Source organism: Pezoporus flaviventris, unplaced genomic scaffold (assembly GCF_033815535.1).
Source record: "Pezoporus flaviventris isolate CSIRO_AGI_PZ_B2104156 unplaced genomic scaffold, CSIRO_AGI_Pfla_v1 ptg000021l, whole genome shotgun sequence".
Taxonomy (NCBI): Eukaryota; Metazoa; Chordata; class Aves; order Psittaciformes; family Psittacidae; genus Pezoporus; species Pezoporus flaviventris.
In genome coordinates this window covers 426,211-453,617 of record NW_026892569.1, presented here as the reverse complement: position 1 = coordinate 453,617, position 27,407 = coordinate 426,211, and the positions used below count along the sequence as shown (strand labels likewise).

Here is a 27,407-nt window from a genome sequence, read left to right as displayed (position 1 = left end):
TTTTTTCTCTCTTTCAATGGAATATGTATTTACTGTCATTTCTAACTGCAAATTCAAAAGGAGCCATGTGATCATGCAATATAGAGAGATGGTTTAGTATCTATAAGAGCTTGCTGCTTCTGTGTTTCCACCCTCTTCTGCAGTGCTAGTACAGGCTGTAAAGCCAAGCAAAGGGACAAAGTAGATATTCTGAGATTTGCATCTTCAATGGATTTGCACTATAATTTAGCTCTGAGCTTCTCAGTGTGCAACCAGCATTTTCAAGTCCTCTTTCTGATTGATCTGCTTTATCCAGGTTTCAGATTTGTATAGTTTGAAAACCTCAACAACCTTCATAGAAAAAGAAAAAACTCTTTTGTAACTGAACTTGACTGGGATTACAGTTTTGGAAGGTTGCAGAAGAATACTGAATTTAGCTGTCTCAGTAAGCAAAATCTCTGATGTTGCTCATTGAAGGCTAAAACCAGATAACTAGAAAGACTTAGGAAAAGTATTCAGCACTACTGATAGTGGTGAATATCCTGCCATTTGAATATGCTTTTGTAAGACTGATATAACTCTCTGAAGAGAATGGGCATGGTGCCCTTTTATCCGAAGGACTGTCAGGTTTAGGAAAGTGTAAAACCAACAAGGGATTTTGGCTGACAGGAGCCTGTAAACTGGCAAAAGGGGTGGAACAACAATTGCTTGTTTTCCTGGCACCTCTTGTGATAAACCTTTTCCATGTTCTCTGCTAAGAATACTTGGCTGCATCACTCCATGTGCTTTTCCTTCTGAACAGATGAGAAAATACAACTTTTGTTGGTTGCAATAAGAAAAAAAAAAAAGACAAGAGAAAAAAGACAAAAGACTTTGTGTATGAGTGTGTAGATGTGAACTCGTATATTTATCCTTGTGCAGATTATCTGTTTGCCAAGCAAAACCAAAAGTATACTGGGATAGCAATGCGATAAAAATGTTGTGGGAGGGTGGTGATCCTCACTGGTCATTGCTCTCATGCTCCTGAGGACCCACCATTGTCCATCAGGAGCGGGTTCACGCAGTGGGATGGGTGCCTGAGTCACTGCCCTATGAGTCTGTCGCCACACTGTGCTCTTGTGGGATCCTCAGTCATGGCAGCACCAAAGGTCAGATTTCGGTTGTCGTGCTAGTACTTAGGACATGTGTCTATTGATTTGTGATTGTTTGCACAAAGGTGTCTTAGGCGTTTGGGAATTAACTCAGTTTTGGAAGAGAATGAAGGATAGAAGGGTGCTTAAATACAGCCAAGTGAAACAAGGTGCCTGGGATAGTTAGTAATGTGATGTTTCTTTTGATAATCTTTGAAGGGGTATTGTCTGAACTGGGAAAGGGTATCTAGCTCAGTTTTAAGCTACAGAGTTTGAAAACTAGATAGAGAAAATCCATACAATATGGCAGATGTAATTTGTGATCAGAATTAAATAGATCAGGATTTAATTTTGTAGTAGAGTGCTTTTTTTTAATTACCTTTCCTGATTTGTAAGCCTTTAGATAAACCTTTTGTTTAATCACTATACACATGCGTGTGTGTGTTTCCATAAATAGGTGTGTATATATAGTGATATACATTTCTGCAAAAATAAATAAATAAAGCCAAAGGAAAGTATGTTTCTCTTCTGGCAAGTTGTTAAGGTGCTACGGAGAGAGAAAGAATATGATTAAGAGCAATATGAAAACTAAGTACTATTTGCTGCTACACAGCTACTCAATAGTTATGCGGTTTATTTCGGCGAATAGAAGGCTATGTTTCTGCAATGCAAGACAACTTGGGGGCTTCAGATATCTTCATTGCCCTTCAGCTCAGGTATTGAAAATTGTAATGTTTCTCTCCATTATTTTAATATTAGAGTTGTGTATCATTTTTACCCTTGCAGCATTGCAAGCTGTTTGTGACTTCACTAGTAGACTGAATCTCACAGGTTTAAGGAAGGAAACCTTCCCCACTCACCAACCCCAGGATGCCCAATCCCAGTAAACTGTGGTGATTCACAGTTACCTCTTAGAAGTTTTGCTCTCTGAGCTTATCTGTACCTTTCTGAAAGGAAATTGAAGGAAAAAATTATGCTCTGAAACCAATAAGGTGGACTGATAATAGCCAGTTTAGATGAAACTGCCTTCTCTGGAGGTCTGGAGAGGTTAATTGCAAAATTAGTTGTGTTGAGCTCAGCCTAATATCAGCTGTACCATATCATTTATTTTCATTCCTTATTGGTATATATCTAATTAATGCTTTCAGCTTATAACTCTCTTTTATATTAATCTCTGTTTTACATATATCTTACCTAGCTTTATACCTCACAGCAGCAGAGTAATCGACTTGCAAGCTGTAGCTGGTTAGGTAAAACGTGCAATGGACTTCCTTCCTTTCCATGACCATCCCATGTGGATAGAGATGTGAATGTGTGCTGGATGTTGAAAAAGATATAAACAAATACTTGTTTTCCAGGCTGCAGTAGTTCCTGTGCATTACAAACTGAACTTCAGATTCCTACCTGTCTCCTTCTCCAGGGTTTGATACCTATTTCACCTCTCGCACCTTGGAGAACAACAGGAGGAACGTGTGGTTTGCAGAGTACTGGGAGGAGAACTTCAACTGCAAGTTAACCATCAGCGGGTCAAAGAAGGAAGACACAGACCGTAAATGCACAGGTAACTTAATTTGTTTCACCTTCCTTGTGCTGGTGGACGTGAGCTGCAGTGGAGTGGCTGCAAGTTTGATGTAAGGAAGCTTGGCTGGAGACAGATTGGAGAAATAAATTGTGGTTTTGTAGGTTGTAGAGAAAAGAGAACAGCAGCATCTGCCTTGCAGTACAAAAGAAGTAGATTAGACACAACAAAAAATACGTTCTTCTATTCCTTCTTTTATTTTTCTGGCTGTCTATCCAGCAGGAAAATCAGTATTTTCTGTGGGACCCAGATGTGCTTTTGATTGAATACAAGGTGGCTTGAACAGGTTTTTTATTAGTTTGGTTTAGATGGGAGAATATTTCCACATCTTGTGCCTTGTCAGCTACTTGCAATTCACATATTGGCCACCTCCTGTGTCTGCTCATGGTCCTGTACTAAGCATGTGCCTTTGAATTGAACTTTTGGAGGAAGTGCACCTGTAGGAAAGTAGTAGTACAGGGTGAGATGTTTTCATTTTAAGTAGCATAAAGTTGTTACTCAGATTCTTGTTCTCAGTAATGTTGTTTAAGAAATTGGGGTTAAATAATTCCTTTTGCAACCTCAATTAGGTAAATTTCAGCCTGTAGTTGTGACTGAGGTTCATGACTTTTAGTAGTGTTTTGTTTGGCCTCATTTTCTGGTGGCTGACAGATTCACTCCTTTTTTCCTTGTATGAGGTACTGACACCATTTGAAAGATCAGATTTTTCCAGGAATTCCTGTTTCTGATCACATGAAGACTCAGGGATTTATTTTTAGTACAGAGATGCCCAAGGGTGATTTCATTTTTAACTGAGTTACCCAATTCTTAGCACAACCGTCTTAATGGCACTGATGTGTTCCTGGAGTTATCCAGGACTGAACAAGGGCTACCACAGGGATAACAGCAGCAGTGCCAGTTTAATGATCTTGTGCTGATTGAAGATACTGAGGGTACTTGTCTAGAAAAGTACTTCTAAAACTCCATAATATGGTGAGTCTGCCCTCAGACTGCCAGGTCCTCGATGAGCTGGTGTTTGTGACATGAATGACTGTAGTGCAGTGTTGGGCATTTGCTCAGGGCTTAAAAGGCAGCAGAGAAGCTTTGACCAGAACATATACCCCATGATACAGGTGGTAAGGCCAATAACGCTGTCTGACATCTGCCTTGCCTTTGCCTTCCCTTGCCTTTCCTTCCCTCTCATTTTAATTATTCATGACAGCAGTTTTAATGTGTTATGTTGAATAATTGCCTTGAATTTTGATCAAAGGAAATTAGTTCATAGGGAGGATATGTTTCACTTTGAAAATTGATGAAAACTTTCCATATTTCATATCATCTGCTTTTGGTTTCAATTCATGGATGGGAGTAGGAGTGTTGTTCATAGAAACAGTGCAGTTACCACTGGGAATACACTGCTGTTAAATTTGGCATTTGGAATCTCCCCCAAAGGCTGGAATTGAACTAAAAATTGCTACAAGATCTTTGGGATAATTTCTAAAAGTGTGTTCTCACCCTTATTGTTTATGCCATTATTTTATTACAGTTGCTCACAGCCTATGCTTTCTGATGTGAGCATAAAATGGCGTTCTGCTTCCCTCAGCAAAGCCTCAGCAGAAACAGTTGTTTTCATTGGCTAACTTACCCTATTGAACTGAAATGCCGCATTATAGCTCGATATTGTACCAAATGACATGCCCTGACATCTTCCTTCCCTCTTCTACAAACTGAAGTAAATTGTGCATCAGAAAAAGCATTAGCTTTGAATTATATTGCTAGCATGAGAGTTGTAATGTCTCACTGATGTAATAATATTATGAAGGTTCATCATCATTATTTTAAAATTTGATTAGTAATTTGTAATGAAGCAAGGTAGTAGGCTACAGGCCATCGGTTCCTGCAGCAGTCGAGCTCCTGAGCACCGGCGTGAGGTGTGGGAGCTCCTACTCTAAATTAATCTGCTTGCATATAGCAGGGAGCTCAGTGTTCATGGAACACAGACTGCGACCATGAAGAGAAGCTTCTCCAAGAAGGACCCTGCAGGCGCCTTACCTTTTTGTATTACAACTTTCTGAAATATCTCTACATGCGCAACTTTTGCCTTAATGACATTTGTGTTTATTTAAGCATAAAAATTTTCCCTAGCTGGGGAAAAATGTTCTTTTCCAGGAAAGGATTAACAGAATAAAACAACTATCTTTGCAGAAGAAAACAGCACTCTGTTTCATAGCTGTGATTTTGCAAAGGAATCCATGCTGAATGCTCTGCCCACATTACGTTACATGCAGAGGTGGGATCTGGGCTTTGTGAGCTCAACTGAAAATACTTTCCTGTACAAAACCATATTGTAATAACATTACCAGTGCCATGAGATTTGGGGATATGGAATTAACAGATGATAAAACAAGCTTTTTGTGTATATATCCTCATGAACCAGGATGTTGACAAGTTTCAAAGTGGTTATTAACATCAAATGTACAGTGCTGACTATTTAATAATATCATACTGTGCCGCCTCTGTGCAGACAACCACAGTGTGCCTGCAGGTCTCTCTGCTAACAACAGTCATCAGCATAGGTGCTCCTGCCTCCAACAGGAATGTCTCCACCTGACGGTGTGGAATATTGACTGTGCCATCAGAATCACCTGCATCCACCTCTGGCAGAAAGAGGCGGATGCCAGAGAGAAATACAAGCACTTGGAATACACAGAGGCATCTGCTATACCCTGAGTGCCTGCATTTTAATGGCAGGTACCACTACCTGCAGAGGAAATTACAACACTTGACTAGTTTCCCTTATTAAACATAGCTTTTAATTCAGATAGCTTTACACTCAAGGAGACTTAATGAAGTGATATGAGGGTGATGTCACCTTGGATGTCATTTATCAGAATGTAGATTACTCAGAGAGCTTTTCTAATTACCTGCAAGCGTAACCAGTCTAAAGGCACAGCCCCGATGATGGCTCAGACAATGACTTGCTCTAGGGTAAATGCTGTGAGAATACTGCCTGCAAGATGAAGTGACAGAAGTTTAGCAAAAGGCTTCATAGAAGTGGGACAGTTGTGTTTAGAATTTAAATTGGAACAAGAGAAAATGCCTCAAAGGATCCAGATTCAACTTCCCTGGCAGTGTGTAGGCAGGCTCAGTATCAGGACTCTGAATCTTTTTGGTCATTGTGCAGTGAGCAGCAACTCCCCCAGTCTTGTTGTGAGCAAATTCACATGCCATGCTACACACAGAGGAAACTCCTAAACCTGCCCATCCTGGGGCATCTCTGAGCCCTGGCCTGTGTTGGGTCCTCATGGAAGGCTAGAGGAAGAGAAGGAGGCCTTGGAGGTGGGTGATCCTGGGACGGGGCTTGCTTCATCAGCAGGATTTTACTGGGCGAAGATTTAGTGGCTCAGGGGCCAAATCCCTGTCAAATGTCAAGGAGCATCAATTATGAAAGGCTACTTTAAGGACTTTCTATCTGACAAGGTTACAAGGAAGGATTGAAAGACCCAGGTGTCTTGGGTAAAAGTAATAATAATTAAAAAGGCAGCAATTTGAATGTGTGTATATCCACACACACTTGCTTCTGAAGCTGAGGAGAGAATACCTCGTGCCAATGTGTATCAGAGACTTTGCGTAAGATCAATAAATGACTTGCTTATCAGCCTGCTTTGGATAAAACTGTTGTTTACTGAGGAAAGAAGGGAACAGATTTCCATTTAGTAATGAAAAAGGTTAAAGTAGAAAAGGAATAGTTAGATGTTTACACTTTACAGTAAAGTTGTGTGGCATTTACCATATGTCTGACAGAATTTCCTGTAAATGCCTTTTCTATAAGGGGATTTACCCTTTGAAGGGGAAGAAGCAATACAAAGTGTTGAGAGCTGCACTTGGTCCGGGTTTTCTCAAAATAAAAAATGTGTCTGAGAAATATATCAATATACCCAAAACGATGGAAGCCCAACTCTGGGTACCTGGTGTCGTGGTTTGAGCCCAGCCTGTCAGTTCAGCCAGGCAGCCTTCGCTCACTCCCCGCCCTTGCTTACCCCCCACTCCCAGAGGCATGGGGAGGAGAATTGAAAGAATGTAACTCCCATGGGTTGAGATAAGAACAGTCCAGTGACTAAGGTAAAGCACAAACCACTGCTGCTGCCACCAATAATAATGATAAGGGAAATAACAAGGGAAGAGAATACAAGCGCTCACCACCCACCAACCGATACCCAGCCCGACCCCAGCAGTGAACTCGCCCTTCCAGGTAACTGCCCCCAGCTTATACACTGGGCATGACGTGCTGTGGTATGGAATACCTCTTTGGTTAGTTTGGGTCAGGTGTCCTGTCTCTGCTTCCTCCTGGCAGAGCATGAGACTCAGAAAGTCCTTCTTCAGAGTAAATATTACTGAACAGCAACAAAAAACATCGGTGTTATCAGCGCTGTTCCCAGGCTGAAAGTCAAAAGCACAGCAGTGTGCCAGCTACTAAGAAGGTGAAAAATGACTGGTACTGCTGAACCCAGGACACCTGGCATGTTACCCTCAGTGTGGCAATGTACTGTGTTTCATGTCCATGGAAAATAGGGATGGGAGAAGACAGAAAATTTTGGAAACCCACTTTATTACCTGTAGTTTGGTTTAAAATTATACCGAAAGCTGGGATTTGGTAGGTTTTGGGGTTGCTTTTTGGGGGGTTGGGGTTTTTTTTGAGGATAAGGAAGCTAGTAGCAGTATTCTATCTTTATTTTACCATCAGTCGAGATGGCTTGTTCTGTGAAGCCATATGTTGGGGGAAGACAAATAATGAGAAACAAAAGATGTAGCAAATAGCAGAGCCGGAGGATATCCAATTATTATTTATAATTTGACTACAAGTAGTGATCTAGTGCACAAATAAGTTAGCAAAGTGCAATTTACTATGGAAAGGAAAATAGTTCTCAAAAGGCTATCAAAATTCCTCATCTCAGGGAAAAAATAAATTGCCCGAGATGTTTCAAGCAACTTACTGGCAGGTGGCCAACATCTAAAGCATTTTTGAAACAAATGCCAAGAGCCATGGTGTGCGATTCACTTTTTATGAGAGCAGCTTCATGGTCTTCTTTGGGATGAATATATATTGGACTTGAGGGTGTCAGAAGCCCTTAACTGTTCACAGTGCCCTAAAAATTGTGTCAGGGACAGGGGCTAAGTTTGGACTGATTCCCACTGATGGTGTCATGGGCTGTGAATGCCGACGGTGCTCCATCTCCGGCACTGCTCAAGGTTCAGGATGTCAGGTTTATACAAACAAATGTTTGCTGTTGCTAGAATGTAAAGGTGAAACCAAAGCTTCATTAGAACACTGCTGGTGTTTGCAGGGAATAGAGCAGAGTTGCATTGCTGGTTGCTCCCAGCTCTTCTTAGCACCCTCTTCCTATTCATGGTAAGGGTTGTGGATATCACTGGATCTGGGTCCTACAACAAATATTCTTCAGATCAGTTCAGAATTCTTCAGGTCTTCAGAAATTCATAAGAAGCAGGTTTAGGAGGATCCAAACCATCCACAGTACATTTTTCTTTTGTCCAAGAATCTGCAACTTGAGAAAACATTCTGTCCATTGTTGCAGGTGTGCTGAACACGATGAGCCTGCCTTGAATTGCCTTCCCAAGGCTACACAGGGCTGAGCAGTTTGGTCAGCTCCCTTTAGTCAGCCGGCAATTTTCTGTGCATCAGGGTGATTTTTTCTGCAGCTACATAAAGGTGGGGGAATCTTATTCCATGTGTAACGCAAAGACAAGCTGACTGATTTGTAAGCTCTGTGGTTGAACAGCCAAGACTGAGGAGGTCCATACTTTGTTGCTATCGCTCTTATCCCTTTTACTATTTCATTTTTTCCCCCATCATTCCCTCTCCTTTCTTCCCCCAAATCTTGGCCAGTGATAGTAGGTCTTTCTACTTGACCAAGTCCTTTTGTTAACACTATTGTCATTATCTGTAAGCAGTCCTGCCTAGGCAGTAGTCCTAAACTGTACTGTAGTCCTAAGGAGTGGTTAGTCAAGGAACTGAAATACAGAAATATTTTAAGTAAAGCTGGTTGTCATCAATCCTGTATAAATATTGTAAAGCAATTTCCTGTAGGACAAATACTGGCCTTGGATACCTTTCACCTTTCCCAGCTTTCCCTGGACACAGCAGGATTTGCATGCCTGTATCTCAGGGTGGATTTTTGCTCAGGATTTTATCGTGTGTGATTGATGACATAGGCATGAGCAAAAAAAACCTTTCAGTTAGCTGTTGTTACAGAGATTGCTCTGGGCAGTTTCTCCTCCAGGCTCCAAGGTATGGAACAAAATGTATGTTCATGTGTGTGTGCGAAGGTATATATTATTTCAGTGCAGAAAGGATAAAGACTAAAATTTATCTTCTTTTGCTTGCCCTGCAAGCTATGAATAAGGTTAAAGGGCAGACCAGGAGGGGAAATTTATCTTTTCAATTACATCCTGTGCTCTGATGCAGGTAAATAAGTGGCCTGGATAATTGTTTTCCATCTTTGCTAGTATAGCCTGACTCTTCCTCCCCACTTCTTTCTCAGGACACCTACATGATGTTTCCTTGCTAGGGAGTGGCTGATCTAGGTTTTTGTAACGTTTCCATTCACAGCTTCTGCCTTTTCCTCTTTGTGGTGATGATTGTCTTTCCAGTAGTGTGTGATCTTGGTTATAGACGGGCTTCTTCTCAAATTACAATGTTTAAAGGGGGAAACAAATTCAAGGTACATCTGAATGAAGCAGTATGCTCTCCAATAAACTGCTTGTTACCAAGTCCAGCTCACCTTTGGGTGACTCCTTTAACTTTTCTGAGCCAACACAGCTGTAGCCACAGCTTGGAGATGCTAAGATTTTCATGTAGATGTATGGTTAGCGAACCATATATCTTAGTTTTAACTTACATACATAGTTTTGACTTATATTTGAAATCCAGGATTTCAGTTCTCTATTTTTTTACTAGGTTGCATTGCATCTTATTTTGTAAATACTTCAACAATCTTCAGACTGTCAATACATCCCAATGCTAACACCCATGAGAAAAACAAAAGTCAACTTTTTTGTCTGAAGTGATATGCACAAGTTTAGGTGTGAGTAAGCCATGTTAAGCACTAGCTCGCAAGTTGACTGCTTATGTGTAACTCTTTCTAAGCAAAATATTTTTTCGTATAATATCAAATTTTCCAAGTACACATTGCAGTTTAATGACTGTTATGCTTTGATTTCAAAAAGTGAATCTCGTTTAACGTCATAGTACGTCAAAATATATGTACACCTGAAATTCCTGAAAGAATCGTGCAAGGGTCAGTTCATTAAACCAGCCTTGAAGAGTTTATTCTTAAGTTTTATGTGTTTCTAAACTCTTTTATCTTTCAGAAATACATTTCTTAAAATTGCTTAGATTTCTAGATTGCCAAGGTGAATTGCCACAAATCCCCATGATTTAAATGACTGTCGTCTTGCTATTTACATACCTATTCCTCTATCTGCAAACTGCATTTTCATCCAAGTGCTAAAATACAAAGATAGCTCCAATTTAGCTTTCTAATCTTTAAAAAGTGCTTTTTCTTCACTTTTTCTTGATCACCATCTTCACCAGCAGTTATTGCTACAGGAAGCTTGCTTTATTTACAGGTTAGCAATATAAAGCTGTAAAGTGTCTGTGAGTTAGTTACATTGGTGCTGGCTATGCTGGTGCTGATTTTTTTATTTATGAGTGTAGTACTTCAGCACTGGAATATAGTTGAGACCTATTGCATGATTTAATAAGAATGTTGAATGCACAGAAGACATCTCAGGTAAGAAACTTAGGTCAGTTTTCTAATCTAAAATCTACTCTGGTGTACACATGCATACCTGAGAACAGAAACTGTTACGGTGGCTTGAATCAGTGTAATTGAGGAAAAAAAATCATTGTCTGACAGATAGAAGTGGATGTAGTGTCACAAAACTCAATGCATCCCTGCAAACTTTCTGTAAACTGCTGAAGAATTATCATTGTTATTATTATCACCATCATTATGATGTAATATTGATATTTGTGGTATTGGAATAACAAATTTTCGGTAGGACTTTCATAAGCACTGTGCAAATGAGCACTATGCTCATTTTGGTTGTTACTGAAATACGTGTTAGTGAAAACTAGTTACAGTACAGGGATATTTTTTTTGTTGTCCTTCTAAATGACAAATACAGTGTAAGGCATTGTGAGAGCCTGGTTTCCTAAGTTTGATTGGAGAGTGTTAGTGTATTGAGCTTAAAGCTGACTCTGTCTGCTTTCTGAGGGTTTCAGTGATAGAGTCACTAAGTACAGCTGAATCTCTGTATATCTGCTGCTGCAGATGTCTGACTGTGGGTCAAGTGTATATTAACTTTTTTAAAAAAAGCTTTTCTAGTTAAAAAAGACTGCCTAGCTTGTCACTGCCATAGAACACTTGGCCTGACTTCCAAATTTGTTGCGCAATATGAATTTATCTCTCTTCATCAGAGTCACAGAAGGCTGTAGAGCTGTGCTGACACAGCAGGTTGCAAAGGAGATTAAGCAAGATTTCACTTTAGCCATTAGAAGTAAGGCAGAAATTTTGTCCTACCACAAAAGGATGTTCTTGTGTGGTTAGCAGTAGAAACTTGAAAGTTCATCTGTTTTCCTGAAGAAAATCCACGAGGACTGGATTGAGGGGTTTAAGATAATGGCTTGTGTCTATAATGAGATCTTCTGAATTAGGATGGGCTGGATAGATGACTGTAACTACATAGCTGTGTTATTGAATCTTGCATTTCTTTGTAAAATGACAATACATGGATTATATTGCAAAGAGGGCTGATTGTCATGCTCTACTTATTTAAATTACAATATTTACTCTAGCATATTGTTAGTTTTTCTCAAGCTGTAGTACTCAGCTACTTTCAAATAGCGAGCTTATTTGGAGAAGCTTTCAGACTTTACACCTCCTTGTATGTACAGTAATGTCTATATAATGAGTGAATATCCAAGGAGTAATAGCTCTGATCTTATTCTGGAGAGCCCTGGATATAGGTACTTGTCTATTAAAGATGGTTCCATTTCTTTTCTGCTCTTGTGCATGTTTCTGGAGTACCACAAGTACAGCCATTGCAGCTGCAGAGGCTGAGCATTCTGTGTGTAGCTGGAGGAAGCTTCAGTATCATTATGAAATAGCATGTATAGGCACTTGCACAGTTACAGACTAATAATTGTAGCTGTTGCTTCATGGATGTCTCTTTGCTCACAAGCATCAGGCTTCTAATGATGCTTAAATATGCCGGAGATGGATGAAGAGTATGCATTTTTCTGTCAGCACTTAACCAGCTGCTGAATTCTAACTTGTGCAAATAATAGCTGCTTGTTTGAGACTTTGAGCATTCCACAATCTTTAAATTAAATCTCTTGCTAATGACGACTACCACTGGGTTCTTAGCAGCACAGCTATGTAAGTTCTTTTGAAAATGTGTTTAATCCTTCAGAAACTGAACCAATGTCTGAATTCAGCTAATGTAAGCACCAAAGAAGTGGGGTTTTGATATCTATCTGTATCAATTATATGTGATAAAAATTGTCCTTGCAATACTATGTGTACATCGTATCACATTCCGTACATTATGATCAATGATGAGCCCAGAACAATCAGCTGAAGGGGAGATGTTGAGAAAATGCAGTATGAAAAACTGTTTTGTCAGCTCCTTCTCCATACAAGGAGGTGTTAAGCGTCACCCTTGTGGAGATGCAGAAAGGGTGACCAAGAGTACTTAAACTTGCATTTAATTTCTGTCATCTGAAGGAGATAGTACAAGAGGACCTCTTTCTCTCTGTATTGTCACTACTCTGGGTTTGGGGTTTGTTTTTTTTTTTCCTCTTTGTTGCAGTATTTTTCTCTTGTGAAGATTTGCCTGAAGCAAGAGACCTAACTGCTCAGTCTTGTAAGAATCATAATGATGGTCACTTGAGACTCTAGTAACAAGTGAGGTTAAATTATTTGTCATCACCTTCAAATAGATCTTTTGGAAGCAAAAACTGCTCATGTCAATAAATTGCCTTTGTGTTTCATCCTTCTCCTGACATCCCAAGGTACTCCATTTCAATTCCATGGAGCAGAAGTGCATTCTCATGAAATCGCTTTGTGTGTATATGTCTCAGGTGTCAGCTACTTCATTGCTGAAGAAAATAATGTTGTCGCATGACTCCTGAGATCACCAAGTTATGGAGAGTTAAAAAGAAAAAGATAAAAAGGCAACCTATAAAGAACAGGGCATGTAAGAGGAGCAGAAGATTCCCATATCATAGTGCAAATGGGGTTTATGTTTGCCTTCTGTGCTTTTGGTGTCTTCTGAGAGCATGGAGGGTGCATGGTTTCTTGCTGCACCCAACACCTGAGTTCATCCTTTCTCTTGCACCAAGTTTTGCTTCTTTGAGATGTCCACAGTGTTCTAACAAGACTGGGCTGGGGGTTCAAGACTACCTCTTTGCTAGGAGGCATACCCAGCACTGGGATTGCTATGTTTAGCTGTAAGAAGCTAATGACTTCTGGGTTTTTTATTCCAGGTATAATTAATAACTGAATTTCTCTACAGGCATATATGCAGGAGCTAGTCCTGAAGCATGTGGTAAAATTTTCTGCTTGGTTTCTTCAGCTAAACCAAGGAGGGGGAAAAAATTGTCACAGTACCATTGAAGTTGGAAATAAAATTGTGCCCATCACCTAGGTTTATTCCTGTCTGAGAACAGACTTTGGGCCTGATTTGCTGCTCATTGGATTAATATGGTGGTAGTTTGATATAAACTAGAAGGAGCACTGTTCAACTGGATATTTTAATTTTGTTTTTTTTTAGTGTTGAAGCCTGGAGGCTTTTTGACATATATAAAATGTGGGAATTGCTTTGCAGGTTCTTTTCTAGTTCAAATTTGGACTAAATTTTTAATTGCAATAAAGCCACTTTAAAAGGTAACCTATGTTCTAGATGAAGGATAGCAAGCTGTTGATCTAATTGTATAAGTTTCTGTATGTTTTCTGGGAGGGCAGTTAGAATTGACAATATATCTGGATTTATTTTGCACAAATTCTTGATAATAAACTCAACTAAGTGGCTGGTTCTAGTACAGGAAAGCATTCTTTTTACTGGAAATTCCATTGAGTTTTTCAAATCTTTATTATTTTCATACTGGGACACTGCTAATGTTGCTCTTCAGGGCTTTTTAAAGTGGATTTTGCTCAGGTTCCTTTCACAGATATTTCACTGCTAAAGGGTTTTTTTTTCCTGCTGTGCATTTGGCCAGCCATGCTTCTGGAACTTAATATGCCTAATCAGTATTGTTTGTGTGCAGCATTTCAATCCCAGATTCACTTCCGTTGGCATACGTTTCTGTTGCATTGCTAATTTGGTTATTTAGCTGAGCTGAAACCACTTAAAAGCATTTTCCTTGTCAGGGCCTGGAAATGTAGTAAGTTCTGCAATCAATGAGAGGGGAGTGAAATAATGAAAAGGACAGTATGTGGATCTTCACAGTCTGGAAGCTGTCTTACACTGCTGAATTATTTGCAGGATTTCAATGTTTCCAGTGTAGCTGAGATTTAAAATTGAGGGGGTGTGGTAATGGGTCTCTCAAACATGGTATGCAGGTTGAGTGGATTAGACATCAAAGGTGCAGTTTGGTAATTACAGAGGTAACCAAAGAAGGAGGAAAAATTTGAATCATTAAAGATGTTCATATAAGGGGATTAACATCTTTCCTTATCTTCAATGATTTTTATGGATATGTAGACATTATTTGTGCTGATAGAATTTCTGTTACAAGGTGGCGATTTCTGTGTGCTTTTTTGTAGTTTTGGTCTACTTCCTCTCCACTCAAGAGAAAAAAAGGATTGTCTGGGGGGAACTGCCTTTGTCTCCCGAGCTGGTACAAACATTTTAGCTGAGCAGCAACAGAAAAATGGACTTTTTGCTTCTGTTAAAAACCATTAGTTCTCACATTCATTAAAAACCTGATTTCCTTTTCTTATTGGTATCAATCAGCTAATTTAAATTCACTCATCCCTATTTCTAATTAAGGATGTTAACAAAGAAATTTCTCCCACTTGTGTCCTCCAACTGAACATTTACTTTGATTGGATGTCTCTCAAATAGTTGCAAGCGCTGGTTTCTCATAGCTCCTGGCAGTAGGCAGACTTGCAGGTACTGCAGGAAGGTGATCAAGCCCTATGTGAGGTTAGAAATAAGTGTGATGCTGTAGGTAAAACAAGTGGAGTGTGGCCATCCTTGGAAAAGAATAGATTGCACTTCAGCTGCTTTCATCAATGCAGCTCAGAACACTTCACAAGCAGTAATTATGTTTCACAAAACCCTGGTGAGGTGGGGAAGTATAATCACACATCTTTCAGCTGGACAGATTGAATCATGCAGGTGTTACTTGGACAAGGTAAAACAAGAAGTGAGTGGACAATGCCATAAAAAAAAAAATAAAAATCAGAGATTCCCGATTCTCTGTTGTGCCTTCTTCAGGCTCTGAATATACCATTTGGTTTGCTTAGTTGCAGTTCACACAACCATAAAAACAAGAAGACCACCTTCTTCCCTGGTTTTACAGTTATATTACATATCCATATCAAGTCTGAGAGGGAGAGAATGGTTAAGGCATGAGCCAAACACCTGAAATACTTTTTTTGTCACTGCAATTGAGTTCTTTTGGCCCTTTGTGGTTTAATTTCTGTGTTCCAAGTTTCCATATGCAAATATGCTTCCTTTCTCTCAAACTTTTTCTTATGCCTTGGCCTGTTGGATAGGAAGATCTCTGAGGCAGAGGGTTTGTAGTTTTGAACATGCTGGGTGCTGCAGCAATCAAGGAATGACTCTAAAACCATTGCTTTTCCCCTGTTGCAGTTGGAATGACATTAAGCATTTGGATTCCTTGAGTTCTTGCCTGCTAAAATATTTTAAAGGCAATCAGTGGATTCTGAAGGGCATTTCAGTCTCTGTAGGTTGGAAAGAGGAGGGGTGCGTAGTTAATGCAAACAGACTGAGCTACCCGAGGTGGCGTTAATAGCAGGCATGTTTCACTCAGTTCTCTGGAGCACCCCTTCGGTTGCAGCTCTGAAGTGATTCTTTCTTCCCTCAATCTGGCTGTCTTTCAATTAGAGACTGGGATTTGCAGCAGAACAAAACATCAGACTTTAAATACCAGCTGTGCTTTATTTTAAATGCCTTCTTCTTTCAAAGATATACTTTGGGAGCACACAAAGTCTGGTGTTTTCTCTCTTTAAGATAGTCCCTGTAGGTTAGTTTCAAGGTTGTGATTATGGTAGGATTTGTTTCTTTGGACCACAGTAGAATAACTTGCAAGAAATGTTAATTATCCTACTATCACAAAAGGCTTGGTTCTGTTTCAATTAGTAAAACCATAACTTAATTTTTTTGATATTGATTAAAGCATTCAGTTCTTTAAGTGTGCTCTAGGAGGATTCATTTGTATTTGATATCAGGAAATCACTGTTCCTTACTGTCCTTCTGTGTGTGTGTGTGTTTGTTTCTAACATGCAGGACAGGAGAGAATTGGCAAAGATTCCCACTATGAGCAGGAGGGGAAGGTCCAGTTCGTGATCGATGCTGTGTATGCCATGGCACACGCTCTGCACCACATGAACAAGGACCTCTGTGCTGACTACCCTGGGGTCTGCCCTGAGATGGAGCATGCAGGAGGCAAAAAGCTGCTCAAGTACATCCGCAGTGTTAACTTCAACGGTGAGCAGAGCCCACTGCTTCAGTAGCACGTTGACCCATGTGACTTTTTTTCCACTTAATTTCACTTTATACAGTTTTTCATTCGGTGCAGATCAAGATTTTTTCATTGTTATGCTAGTTTGTGGCAGAAGACCGTGTGTTTTCATGTTTTGGCTAAGGCAAACAGGTTACTACTGCCCAAAGACAGAAATTGCTGCTGCTATTTTAGGATACCTTCCAGAAGACTGATTTCCTGTGGGAAAAGTAACTGGGTAAAAGCCTAAGCTTGTCTCTGACTAAGTAAGCCTGTTGAAGCCCTAGAAGTCTGTTAGCATCACACATCTTTTTTTCGCTTAATTCATGTTGGTTTTGTACCTAGAGAAAACTACGAGGATGAACCTAGCTTAACTGCATGCTCAAGAGGTGGGAGAGGACAGTTTAAAGGGCCAGGTCCTCTTGCAGAGCCAGACCCTGTGTGATTTAGAATAGTTACTTCAACATTCCTTCCTCTAGTAAGACTTCAGAGGAGACAAAGCATCCTGGGAATGAAGGTGGGAGCACTTTATCTTTTTGTCTTCTTATCACTTATCCACCTGTGCTTCCCAAAGGTGGCGGTGATGGTTGCAATACCAACCCACTGTTTCAGACAGTACAACTGGCTTTCATGTATTTTCCCTACACTGCACTGTATAAATAAGGCCTAAATATTAGCACAACTTTCATGCCTTTATATGTTTTACTGTAATTTTTTGGTTTCATACTATATATTGTTGTCATGGTTTAAACCCTAGCCAGACAGCTTGTTCACCAGTGAGTGGTGCCTGGCTGACAGCAGCTGCAGCCCGCCCTCCCCTTCCCCGCTCCCGGAGGAACGGGGAGGAGGATCGAAAGAGTGCAACTCCTATGGGTTGAGACAAGAACAGTCCAGCAACCAATGTACAACACAAATCACCACCGCTACCACTAACGGCAACAATGATAAGGGAAAATAACAAGAGAAGAGAATACGACACCACCGGCCAAGAAACGAGTCCCACCCGGAAGCCTGTGTCCTTCCGGGTAACTCCCAGTTACCCGCCACCGCGGGCATGACGTGCTGTGGTATGGAATACCTCCCTGGCTAGCCTGGGTCAGGCGCCCCGTCTCTGCTTCCTCACGGCTTCCCCTCCTCCCTGGCAGAGCGTGAGCCTCACAAAGTCCTTGGTCAGGGTAAACATCACTTAGCAGCAACCGAAAACATCGGTATCACCAGCCCTGGTGCTAGGCTGGAAGTCAAAACACAGCACTGCACCAGCTACCACGAAGGAGAAACATGACTGCTACTGCTGAACCCAGGACAATTGTTTCATAATATGAATGTTGTTTCAGGTAACAAATATTTACCTGCAGTCAGCCCAGAGGCACCCGAGCAGATTGCTTCCAGCAACTTAGTGCTATTGCTCCTTCATAAACCTTGTGGATGTACTTACCAGGAGGTCTTCTCTAACCTTAGCTCTGTGTAAGACTGAGATCTGAGATTTAACCAGGAGCCAGAAGTTAGACATCCAAATCCATATTTAGAACAGATTTAGGAAACTCCTGAAAAAAACATCCTTCTGAACTGGGTGAGGCAGCCAGGGCTGTCGTTGCCTGGGAAGAGGTTTGCATAAGCTTCATGTTCTCCTCTGGCAGCACAGTGAAGCGTTGCCTACAGCTATCTGCTAATAAACATTTTTATTAATAAACTTAAAAAAACCCACACATAGCCAATAGGACCTGAGAGATTTAAAGGCAGGAACACAGCTGGTGTCTCATGGTCAAGCTTGGTAATTTGTGCCAAGGATATTTTACTTTCCTGTATAAATCATCTTATGAACAACAAGGTGAATATGAGGAGATTTTAATTTCTTTCCTTGAAGTAGAGAAAGGTGAAGTAAGGTGTTAACTACAGCCAGGAGCAAATTTTGAGATGGATGATCTGAGGGAGGGAGTTCTGGAGTTCTACTTTCCTCATTTTGGAAGGTTAATTATAAATGACAAAGCTCCTGTAAATGTACAGCATTCATGTACAGTATTGCACTTGGGCCACGTTAGTACTGACAAGCAGCTTACACATGGTCATCTTGACAGTTCTTGCCTATAATGACACTGAATGGTCATCTGATCATTTTAATAGAGCTGAGAAATTATTTATGAGAAACTGGATGTCCAGCTAATGCTGCCTAATGTCCAGGTCCAGGAAGGGGCTTGCACCAGCTACGGTTTCCTTATTTGAGTTTCCTCAATCAGGCTTTTAAAAGATTATTTTTTCCCTCCATTTGTGATTTATTTACATGGCCATATGGTGTTTTTTATTGCTTCTATATGTGTAATTCATGTCCAGCATAGGGACTGAAGTAGTCATTTGTTTTTTAGCACGGGAAGGAGAATGGTGGCAAAACTGGGATAGTTTTAAACCTTTTTAACTTCACTTGGCTATCTGGGTGTTGGCATTTTCCATGGGGAAGGAACCAATTTATTTTACAGTTGATTATCCAGGGGCAGAGTTTAGCTTTTTCTTGTGACATTCATAGTGCATAAGTGCACATGTGTTTCTACACCCGGGCTCTGTGTTCAGCTGTAGCCCTCTTTGGGCTTGTTCCTCGGGGTATGGAAAGATGCTTTGAAACCAGTTTCTTCTTGGTACTTTGTAAAAGTAAATTCCCAGCATTGCTGTGGATTAGCTTGGTCTTACTACTGGCCCGGGATAAGGAGCCATCAAAACTTACCAAAAGGATTAGGCCAGCCTGAAAAGTGCAGAGGATGAAGCAATGGAAGAAGCAGTGAGAGAGGCTTTGGCTGGTCTGAGTAGTGTATTCCTGTTGATAAAATCTGTGAGCTCCTGGAACACGGTGCTTGTATGTTCCTTGGCCATCATGTCATGGCTGGGAGAGCAGGGTCAGAGGAGTGTGCTCCTCCCTGCAGGCTGCTGTGCAAGGACAAGCCACCTAAGAGTGGAACCAGATCAATAAGCCCTGGGTCTTCCTGGCATTCACATTTCTGAAAACATAAAAATCATAGAATCATAGCATTGTTTGTGTTGGAAGGGGACTTAAAAGATCATGCAGTTCCAATCCCTATGCTTTGGGCAGGGATACCTTCCACTAGACCAAGTTGCTTGAAACTCCATTCAACCTGGCTTTGAACACTTCCAGGGGTTTTGAAGCTAGAACTTGAAAAGTCCATGCTTAAAATCCTGTTCTCTGAGACTTCTGTCTAAATTTGTAGTAAAACCAGAAAACAGAGCAGTGAGAGTGCTTTGCGCAAAGTGTGTGTCACAGAGAAAAAATGTAGCCCATTTTCAAGCATCTTGAGCCCATGAGCTTGAGATCCTCTTTGCATGTAATAGACCTCCTTGTCACCGTGCAGTTAAAATCATCCTGTCTGTACCTGCTTTTGGAGTCTTTTCTTCCTTGCAAAAGTATAATGACATTCATGCAGAAAGAGCTCAAGCAATGCTTTAATGAAGAGAGACAGGATTTGTGCGAGGAGCTCAGTGTGCATTTTGATATCATCACACTTCACTGAGAACAAAAAATCCCAAAGTAAGGAAAACTTAAAACCTCAAGTGCAGTGAGATTCTGATAATCTCAAAGTGCAAAGTGATTGTATTTTTGTCAGTGTCAGACTAACAATACTGTTCGTATGAGCTCTTCAGATCCTCAAACTGCAGTAAACGTGAACTGAATGGTAAAGAAACACCTTAGCTATTTACACCTGTCTAGCACCCTGTCCTTCTCCTGTTAATTCATTTCTCATCTTGTGGTGATTAAGAGACTGAAATCCTACAAATTCTGTCAGTAATGTCTGTTTTTGAAGTCATCCTGCAGGTGAAAGGGTGTCATGTACTCTCTGTGTCTGTGTAGTGAGAAGGCAGCTTATTTTTAGGGAACTGAAGATGAATTAAATTGTCATAGCCTCTGAATGAGCAAGAAGCTGCAGTCTGGAGGCTAATAGCTTCTGAAGTGCTCTTGGGGCTGAGCAAAATCCTTGTAAATCCCAATAGAAGGAAAATAAATCCTAAATTATCAAAAAACAACTAAACAACCATGTGTTTTAATAATTAGAAGATCAAGAAGTCAAATAATAAATAGGAGCATGTTTGAAAATGTTGTTTCTTCTCTATAATGAGGTTTTCATACATGAGTTTTTCTTATTTTCATAAGTGCACAAACGAACTTGAATTGTGAGTGGAGACTGAAATGCTAAAGCAATTTCGACCAGGACTGACAGGTCCCTACAGACAGACGATACAAGAAGAGCTCCAAAGCATGCACTAAAGCCCACACAAAGGTTAAGGAAGGCTTGCACTCACTAAGCAGATCCTTGGCTGGGAACCCAACTTCAAAGTCAGAAAATAGGATGCTTGTGCTTGACTTATGACCCGAGATTATCAGTTCTTTGCATTTCTATAGATACTCGTCTTCCCTATAGATCCCAGACTTTTCACAGCATTTCTCTGTATAATTTTAATGCGTAAATGGTGATTTAACCTGAAAACAGCAGCAGGTGTTTACTATTGACTATCAAGTATCCACATCCATGCAGGAGGTCAATGTCGCAAAGGATTGCGCCTGTAAGGGTCTCTGGAGGTGACCTAGCAGACAATGCTGTATTGTGCCATGTTGCTTTTTGCAGCACTGCAGCATCCAAGTGCATCCACTGACCTTAAGGATTATTTTAAATGTCAGTGTCTAAAATCTGTCTGCATGTAGCTATGCAAAGCAACAGTTAACTGTAACCTACAAAAAGCTGTCTTGCTCCTGCAAAACACAGAAATTGCACATTTTGGAGTGACGGTTCCTGATCTACTTTGTCACCCTAGGACCTCTTAGGTCCATAACAGCACCTATCCTTCATGTTGGCCTTCTGCTTAACCTTGTTGTCCACTTCCTGCCCCAGTAGGGAATGGGGGTCCTACCAGCACCGTCTGCAGGCAGGTGGGTAACCTCCTCTGAGTGCCCAGGCAGGGAATGGAGAGGCTTGGTTCTACCCAATGCAACATGGTGGAGTGGCCAGGGCTTAGCCAGGAGGGTTCTGGGCAACGTTGTTGTCAGCCCATGAAGGTGATTATGGACATGCTCTTGGCTGCTTCCCCTCAGCCTATGGAAGACTGTTGACTTTGGCATGGCTATGATGACGGCATCATCTCTCAGGCTGCCTGTTGATGTGCAGGCATGGACCTTTCATGTCCATGCCAGGGTTTTGTCAGGATGTGGGGAATCCACAAATGTCTATGCTGCATTTTGGGAGCCTCACTTGAGCTCCTACTCTTTGAATTGTACTTTTTTGTCAGCTCTGACAAAACCAAGCTTAACTAATAATATATAGCCTTTTAAGAATTGTGATTAGCTAAATCCCATTTTACCATTTGTTCTGTCTTTCCAGAAAAGCCTAGGAATTACAGCCATTTCTTCTTATTCACCCTAAGTGTTTTCACTAAATGTATTCTGGCTACATTAATATGTAATGACAATTAAGTATCTGCCTAGCGTTCATAAAGGAACTAGTGAGGGGAGATTTCAGTGGAAGATTTTCTGTACCAGCCTTTGAACTGAATTTTTATCTGATCTCAAAGGATTGTAGGGATAGGCAGGAAACAATTTACCAGGGCTAGAATGGAAACTATGCTAATTCACTCCTTCAAATCTCTTTTCACTCACTGGAATTCAATAAAGAATGGGAATCATGAAGAAAACCATAATCTTAAAGTTCAATGGTACAACAGGAGAGATTTTTTTGTTGCTTTAGGGAAAAAAAAAAAGAAGTTGTGCAGGAGAAAGAAGCTTTGAATATAGATATGATGGAGTATTGTCATAATCTTCAATCTTGACACAATATTACTCTACCCTACTGAAACCTATTTTAATATGTCTTGAAATAAATGTCACCCTTGAAATTTTCACCTAGAGATCTAAGGAAATGCAACGCTGTTTTGAATTCTCATCTAAGAAAGGGTTTTTATCTAATGCCATGGTAATAAAATACAGACGTTCTGGTGAGAACTCACCTGAATATCAGGAGTCATCTGTCCCATTGCTGGTGCACCTTCAGGCTGCTGATTGTCTTTGCTAAGCACCAGGCACGAAAGAAGGGTTGGGGGGATATCCTTGCCTTGTTGCTTGCCCTGTGCTTCATTTCTTATGTTAGTCACCTTAGTATATGGCAAATTAAGTTAATTTAGGAACCTGATCGTGAACTGTTCCTGACTGAGATACTTCTTAGCCTGTGTCAGGGTCATAAGAACCTAAATAGTGAAGTACACAAGGATCAGTCATCTTATAGCTTAGTCTGTTCTTTTCCATCCCAACTGCATGCTGATTATGGGAATAAGAACATATTGTGGAGGAGGAAGCTATTTCTGGATGCTAGTCAAGATTCACTAGACTCGGGCTGACTTCTGACAGCAGTATCTCTCAGAAGCAGATGGAATATTTTTGGGGTGGGGGTTTGGTATCCTTTAGAGGCTTCATTCACAGGAGTGATGTTCACTAAAGAACTCCCTGAGAAAAGAGAGACAGGAGGGAGGGTGGAGGGTAGAAAGAAAAGCCTACTGGTATTTCTTGCTTTGTGCAAAGCAAGAGTGAAGTAAGGCTGATTTAGTTCTGCTTTGTTTTATTTTTAGTTGGGATGTTTGGGCAGTGATAATTAATCTCTGGAAGAGGGCTAGGTTGATGCCACTGTGTTCTGAAGTACCCTTATTAGATGGCTGGGTGATGGATTACCTTTGCCTGAAACACACTGCCAGTCTGTAAGCTCTCAATTGTGACTAAATAAAACAGATGTTGTAAAGAGTTGGTGTTGGTTGGATTTTGTCTTGTTTCTTTCACCTAGGCAGTGCTGGCACTCCAGTGATGTTCAACAAAAACGGTGATGCCCCAGGGCGCTATGACATCTTCCAGTACCACACCACCAACACCAGTACCCCAGGCTACCGCCTCGTTGGCCAGTGGACAGATGACCTCCAGCTCAATGTGAGTCCTGTTTTATCCTTTGCTTGCTCTCTGTTGTCAGATATTGTCTCTGAATGCTGCAAAATTAATATGAAGCTTTACTATTTCTTCACAGCTGCATAATGGTGTTGAGGTTTTTTGTATGTTATCTTCTTTTACTCTGTCCTGCAACCTTTTCTCTGTTCCCTGAGTACCAAAGCTCATAAGACTAATAGAGACATCAGGTGATCATGCAAATTTTATTGCTTTTGTGTGCCTAAAGTCCCTAGTTGCCAGCTTGGAAAATGAGGCAATAATGCCTTGCAGTTTGAAACCAATGGGCTTTCATTTGCAGATGCTTTTCAGTTTTCCAACTTTTAGGAAAGCTGAAACTTTCCTAATACGTGTTGTTTGAGTGACTCACTTTTTTGGTGTTACTTTTAAGCACATAGCAAAGATATCCATATGAGATGGCCATTTTATAATGACGCTTAAAAAAAACACAAGCACGTAAGAGCAGGTGTTCAAAGACCTTCAAGACACTTAGATGTTTCCCAGATGAAAGAAAATGTAACTGGTGGCTGAGAAAGCTGGAGACTCTTGTGTTGTCTTTGTCCATACAAGGATGGTCTGTACCATGTCTTTGGAGATCTGGGTTCAGGCTTCCTGCTTGGCTTCGTGCAAGTTGACTGAGCCTCATATTCGTGGAGAAGTGGTGCCTCTTTAACCTTACAGTTACTTTACTCCTTGTAGACTGTTACTAAATCACAAAGACAGTGTTTTCAGTTCAGCTTGACTACTCTTTAGCAACAAAGCCTGAATAAAATCAAATTATTTCTGAAACGAAATGCCAATTGCTGCGGGTTTTTCCTCTCTCAGTCAAAGCTTCCACCCAAGGTTATACCTCTCCCAACATCATCCTGCTTCTGCTGCTGGATTTCCTTTGGAAATAATGTTTTTATGTCTTTTGTGAAATGAAGTAATAATTTGGATTTCCAAGGGTCCAGTCTTTGAGACTGACCACAATATTTTTGTTCTGCTAGAATTTTGGCTCATTTTGCTGTACACTCTTTCAGTGTTTTTCAACTTTTGATGTTCTATTTAAGGAAAACAATATTAACTTGCAATTTACAGTACTTTTAGCAAAAATGTTTTAGTAAGTAAATCCTCTTTATGTAAACTACACATCCTGATTCATTAAAATTTAAAGATAAATTAATGAAGCTTGATTTGTATTCCTGTTGCTGTATTGTTTATATAGAAAAACACACTTTCCTCACCTTTTTATCCTTATGGCTAGAGGGTTATATCAGTAGTTGAGGTTCTCTCACTAACTTCCCTTCTATTCATTATGGTCCTAGTTTTGCACAGTGGATTAGTATTGCTATGATAGTTCTTGTTTGTATTTTCTTACAATAATAAAGATAATTGCAGAGTTTAGCAAAGTCAAGGATTCCGTAAAACAACCAACCAGAATAATAGCTGCTATTAAACACATCCCAGGAAAAAAGTACGAAAGGCTACAATTTGTGTTCAGTCCTTATCGTGAAGATAACACTCGGGATACATTTCCCAAATTCTTATTTCTTCAATACTAACACAAGAGAAGAAACAAAAGGATGTTTGGCGAGAGTGCTAATTTTGATTTAGAAAATGCTGAAGTAATGCTGTGTTTTCTGAGACTTGTCATCTTGGGCAGTCTTGTTTATACCTGTGTGTCTGGATTTTCTCAGTTACAAATGAGAAAAGTTGTTCTGCCCTGTGATGCAGGCCTTAATGGTAGGGACACTCCAGATCTCAAATGCGGTAGGTAAATTAAGTGCTGAAAAGTGATGAAGACCATCATAGGTGAGTAAATGTTTTCTTCTTTTCCACTGTTCTCATTCAACAAAGGAGCAAGAATATTTTGCCATTCTATATCCCTGGAAGTAATGCTGCAGTCTGTCATTGGTCTGATCTACAACTGTCTGTGTCACCTTGCCATTCACAGTATTTTGGAGTGAGAGGCAGAAGTAGGAGGGGCATGTGTCTCATTAATCTTGGTGGCTCTACCAGGTTATTACAGAATAACTTCTTTTCACGTTTCTCTTTCTATTGCATAGGTCAGTAGATAGGCTGAAGAGAGCCTTAACATATTTGCAAGTCTTAAAATATGCTATATCAGATTGTTTTATTTTTGTTGCTATGAGTTTACAAACCTGTTTCTCAAAATATCCAAGACTGTATATTTCTCTTAATCCTTATTGCTTTTCCACATCTTTGTATCACTTTGGCTTTTTTATGTCTGGCAGTATTAAGTAAAGGCAGATGTCTGGTCCCTATACGCACAGGAGCCAGGCTCTGCTGTCCCTTTAGGACATTGGTATCTGAAAGAGTCTTCTTTACTGCAGTTGACTCACCCTGGATTTACATTTCTGTATCTGTGATCAGAATTTGGTTGATAACCAGGAAAATATCTTACGATTTTTTGCTACAGTGAACCTGGGACATAAAGTAGTTTTTACATGAGGACAATATGATCATGACATTTTCTTGCCTGATGTCAAGCAGCCTAGCACAGCTTTCTTAGTACCCAATGCATGATTTAGTAACAATTTTGGCTGTATTTCACAGATTGCTACACAAGGATGAAATGAGCAGATGTCTTATTTTAAACGGCTTGGCCAGTATTCTGTGAAAAACTGTTGCAGTGCTTTGTTTTCCCTGCAGTGAAGTTATGATTACAGAATGCCCACCCACCTCCCATACAAGGTCATGGATGAGCACCCCCTGCCTTTCCCTCCTTATGAAGATCTTGTCAAGATCTGTCAGCCCCTTTTCAGCCTTCTGCATGCAAATTTCTTGTACAATATTTATAGTACATGTCCTCCTGCAATTTGAAATGCTTTGTCCTGAACGTAAGGATCAGAAATTTGGCCAGCTGCATCCTTACTGAAATCCTGTATCACAACCCCAAGAGCCTGTTGAATAACAAAGATGCAGCTAGTGCAATTAGACCGTAAAACCATTGACCACAGTAATATTAACATCTAAAACCAGGATTGTATTTTACTATGCTAGTGTTGAGGGTACACTCATGTATTACGAGGCAGTTGCATCATTATGAGAGCTACTTTGACTGTCTTTAATACGATTCAAAAGCCAAAAGTGCTAATGGGAAAAAGGAGGAAATTACCATGAGGAAAAGGAGGTGTGTCATATACCATCTGGTTTTTTTGTTGTTTCACTTTTCAAATGAGTAACTTGCTGTTTGGGGTTGTTCTTGTTTGCTTTGTTTGTTTCCTTTAGCAATAACTAGATCTCTAATGCATGTGTTTAAGCAATAGAAAATAGTGAGGATGATGCTGTGGCTTAAACATGAAGGCAGAATGGCCAGGAGACACAGTTTCTGCCTTCATGCCTTATGTTTCACTTTGAAATTTAGGCAGGTAATTAGATCTCCGTGGTCTGTTTTACCCCATGTACATCATATATCCAATAACAATACATCCCTTCTTGACATGCATGCCATATAAAGCACTTTGAGGTTGCTCAGTAGGAGGCTGTAGAAGAAGGCAAGGAACCGGCTGATAAGCTCTGATATCTGTCTGGCTTCTGTAAGTGCAACTTCTAGTGCTTTGAGGTGCTTGACAAAAACAGAAATGCATCTCTCCTGGAGGAACTGATGTGCCTGAAGGAGAAACAAATGGATCACTCCTAGAGGAACTGCAGGTTCTCGTGGGAAATTTGTTGATACTGCTTCTCTTTCTGTATGCAGAGTAAACTCAGCAGGTCCCAGATTTATTATCATGTTTTCACATCCAAACCCCTGCAAGTATCCCTGAAATGTCAAAGAAATAAACAATCCCTGTGAAACTGTTGAATCTTACTTTTCCAAGGATTTGTCTTCTTCATATGTCAGCAGCACTCTCCATCATGTTCCCTGTGACTCCTTCCCCATAGTTGTCTCCATAATTTCCCTGCTCCATCCCGCACCCCTGTATCATTTGCCATGCAAGTGACAGCCTGTCTTTGAATTACACCTATGCTAACTGGTTGGCTGGCCAAACC

At 40.4% G+C, this 27,407-nt stretch overlaps 1 protein-coding gene across 9 annotated transcripts in view; it reads left to right on the top strand.

The window, feature by feature from the left end:
• GRM7 (glutamate metabotropic receptor 7) overlaps positions 1-27,407 on the top strand; it is a 297,928-nt gene that overhangs the window by 182,507 nt on the left and 88,014 nt on the right. For 8 of the 9 annotated variants that reach the window (XM_061455687.1, XM_061455681.1, XM_061455684.1 and 5 more), the window contains 3 exons: positions 2,530-2,670; positions 16,228-16,428; positions 23,260-23,399. In XM_061455687.1, the coding sequence (XP_061311671.1) occupies positions 2,530-2,670; positions 16,228-16,428; positions 23,260-23,399 (482 nt within the window). The remainder of the gene's footprint in view (positions 1-2,529; positions 2,671-16,227; positions 16,429-23,259; positions 23,400-27,407) is intronic. The other variant, XM_061455686.1, reaches the window with a different exon arrangement.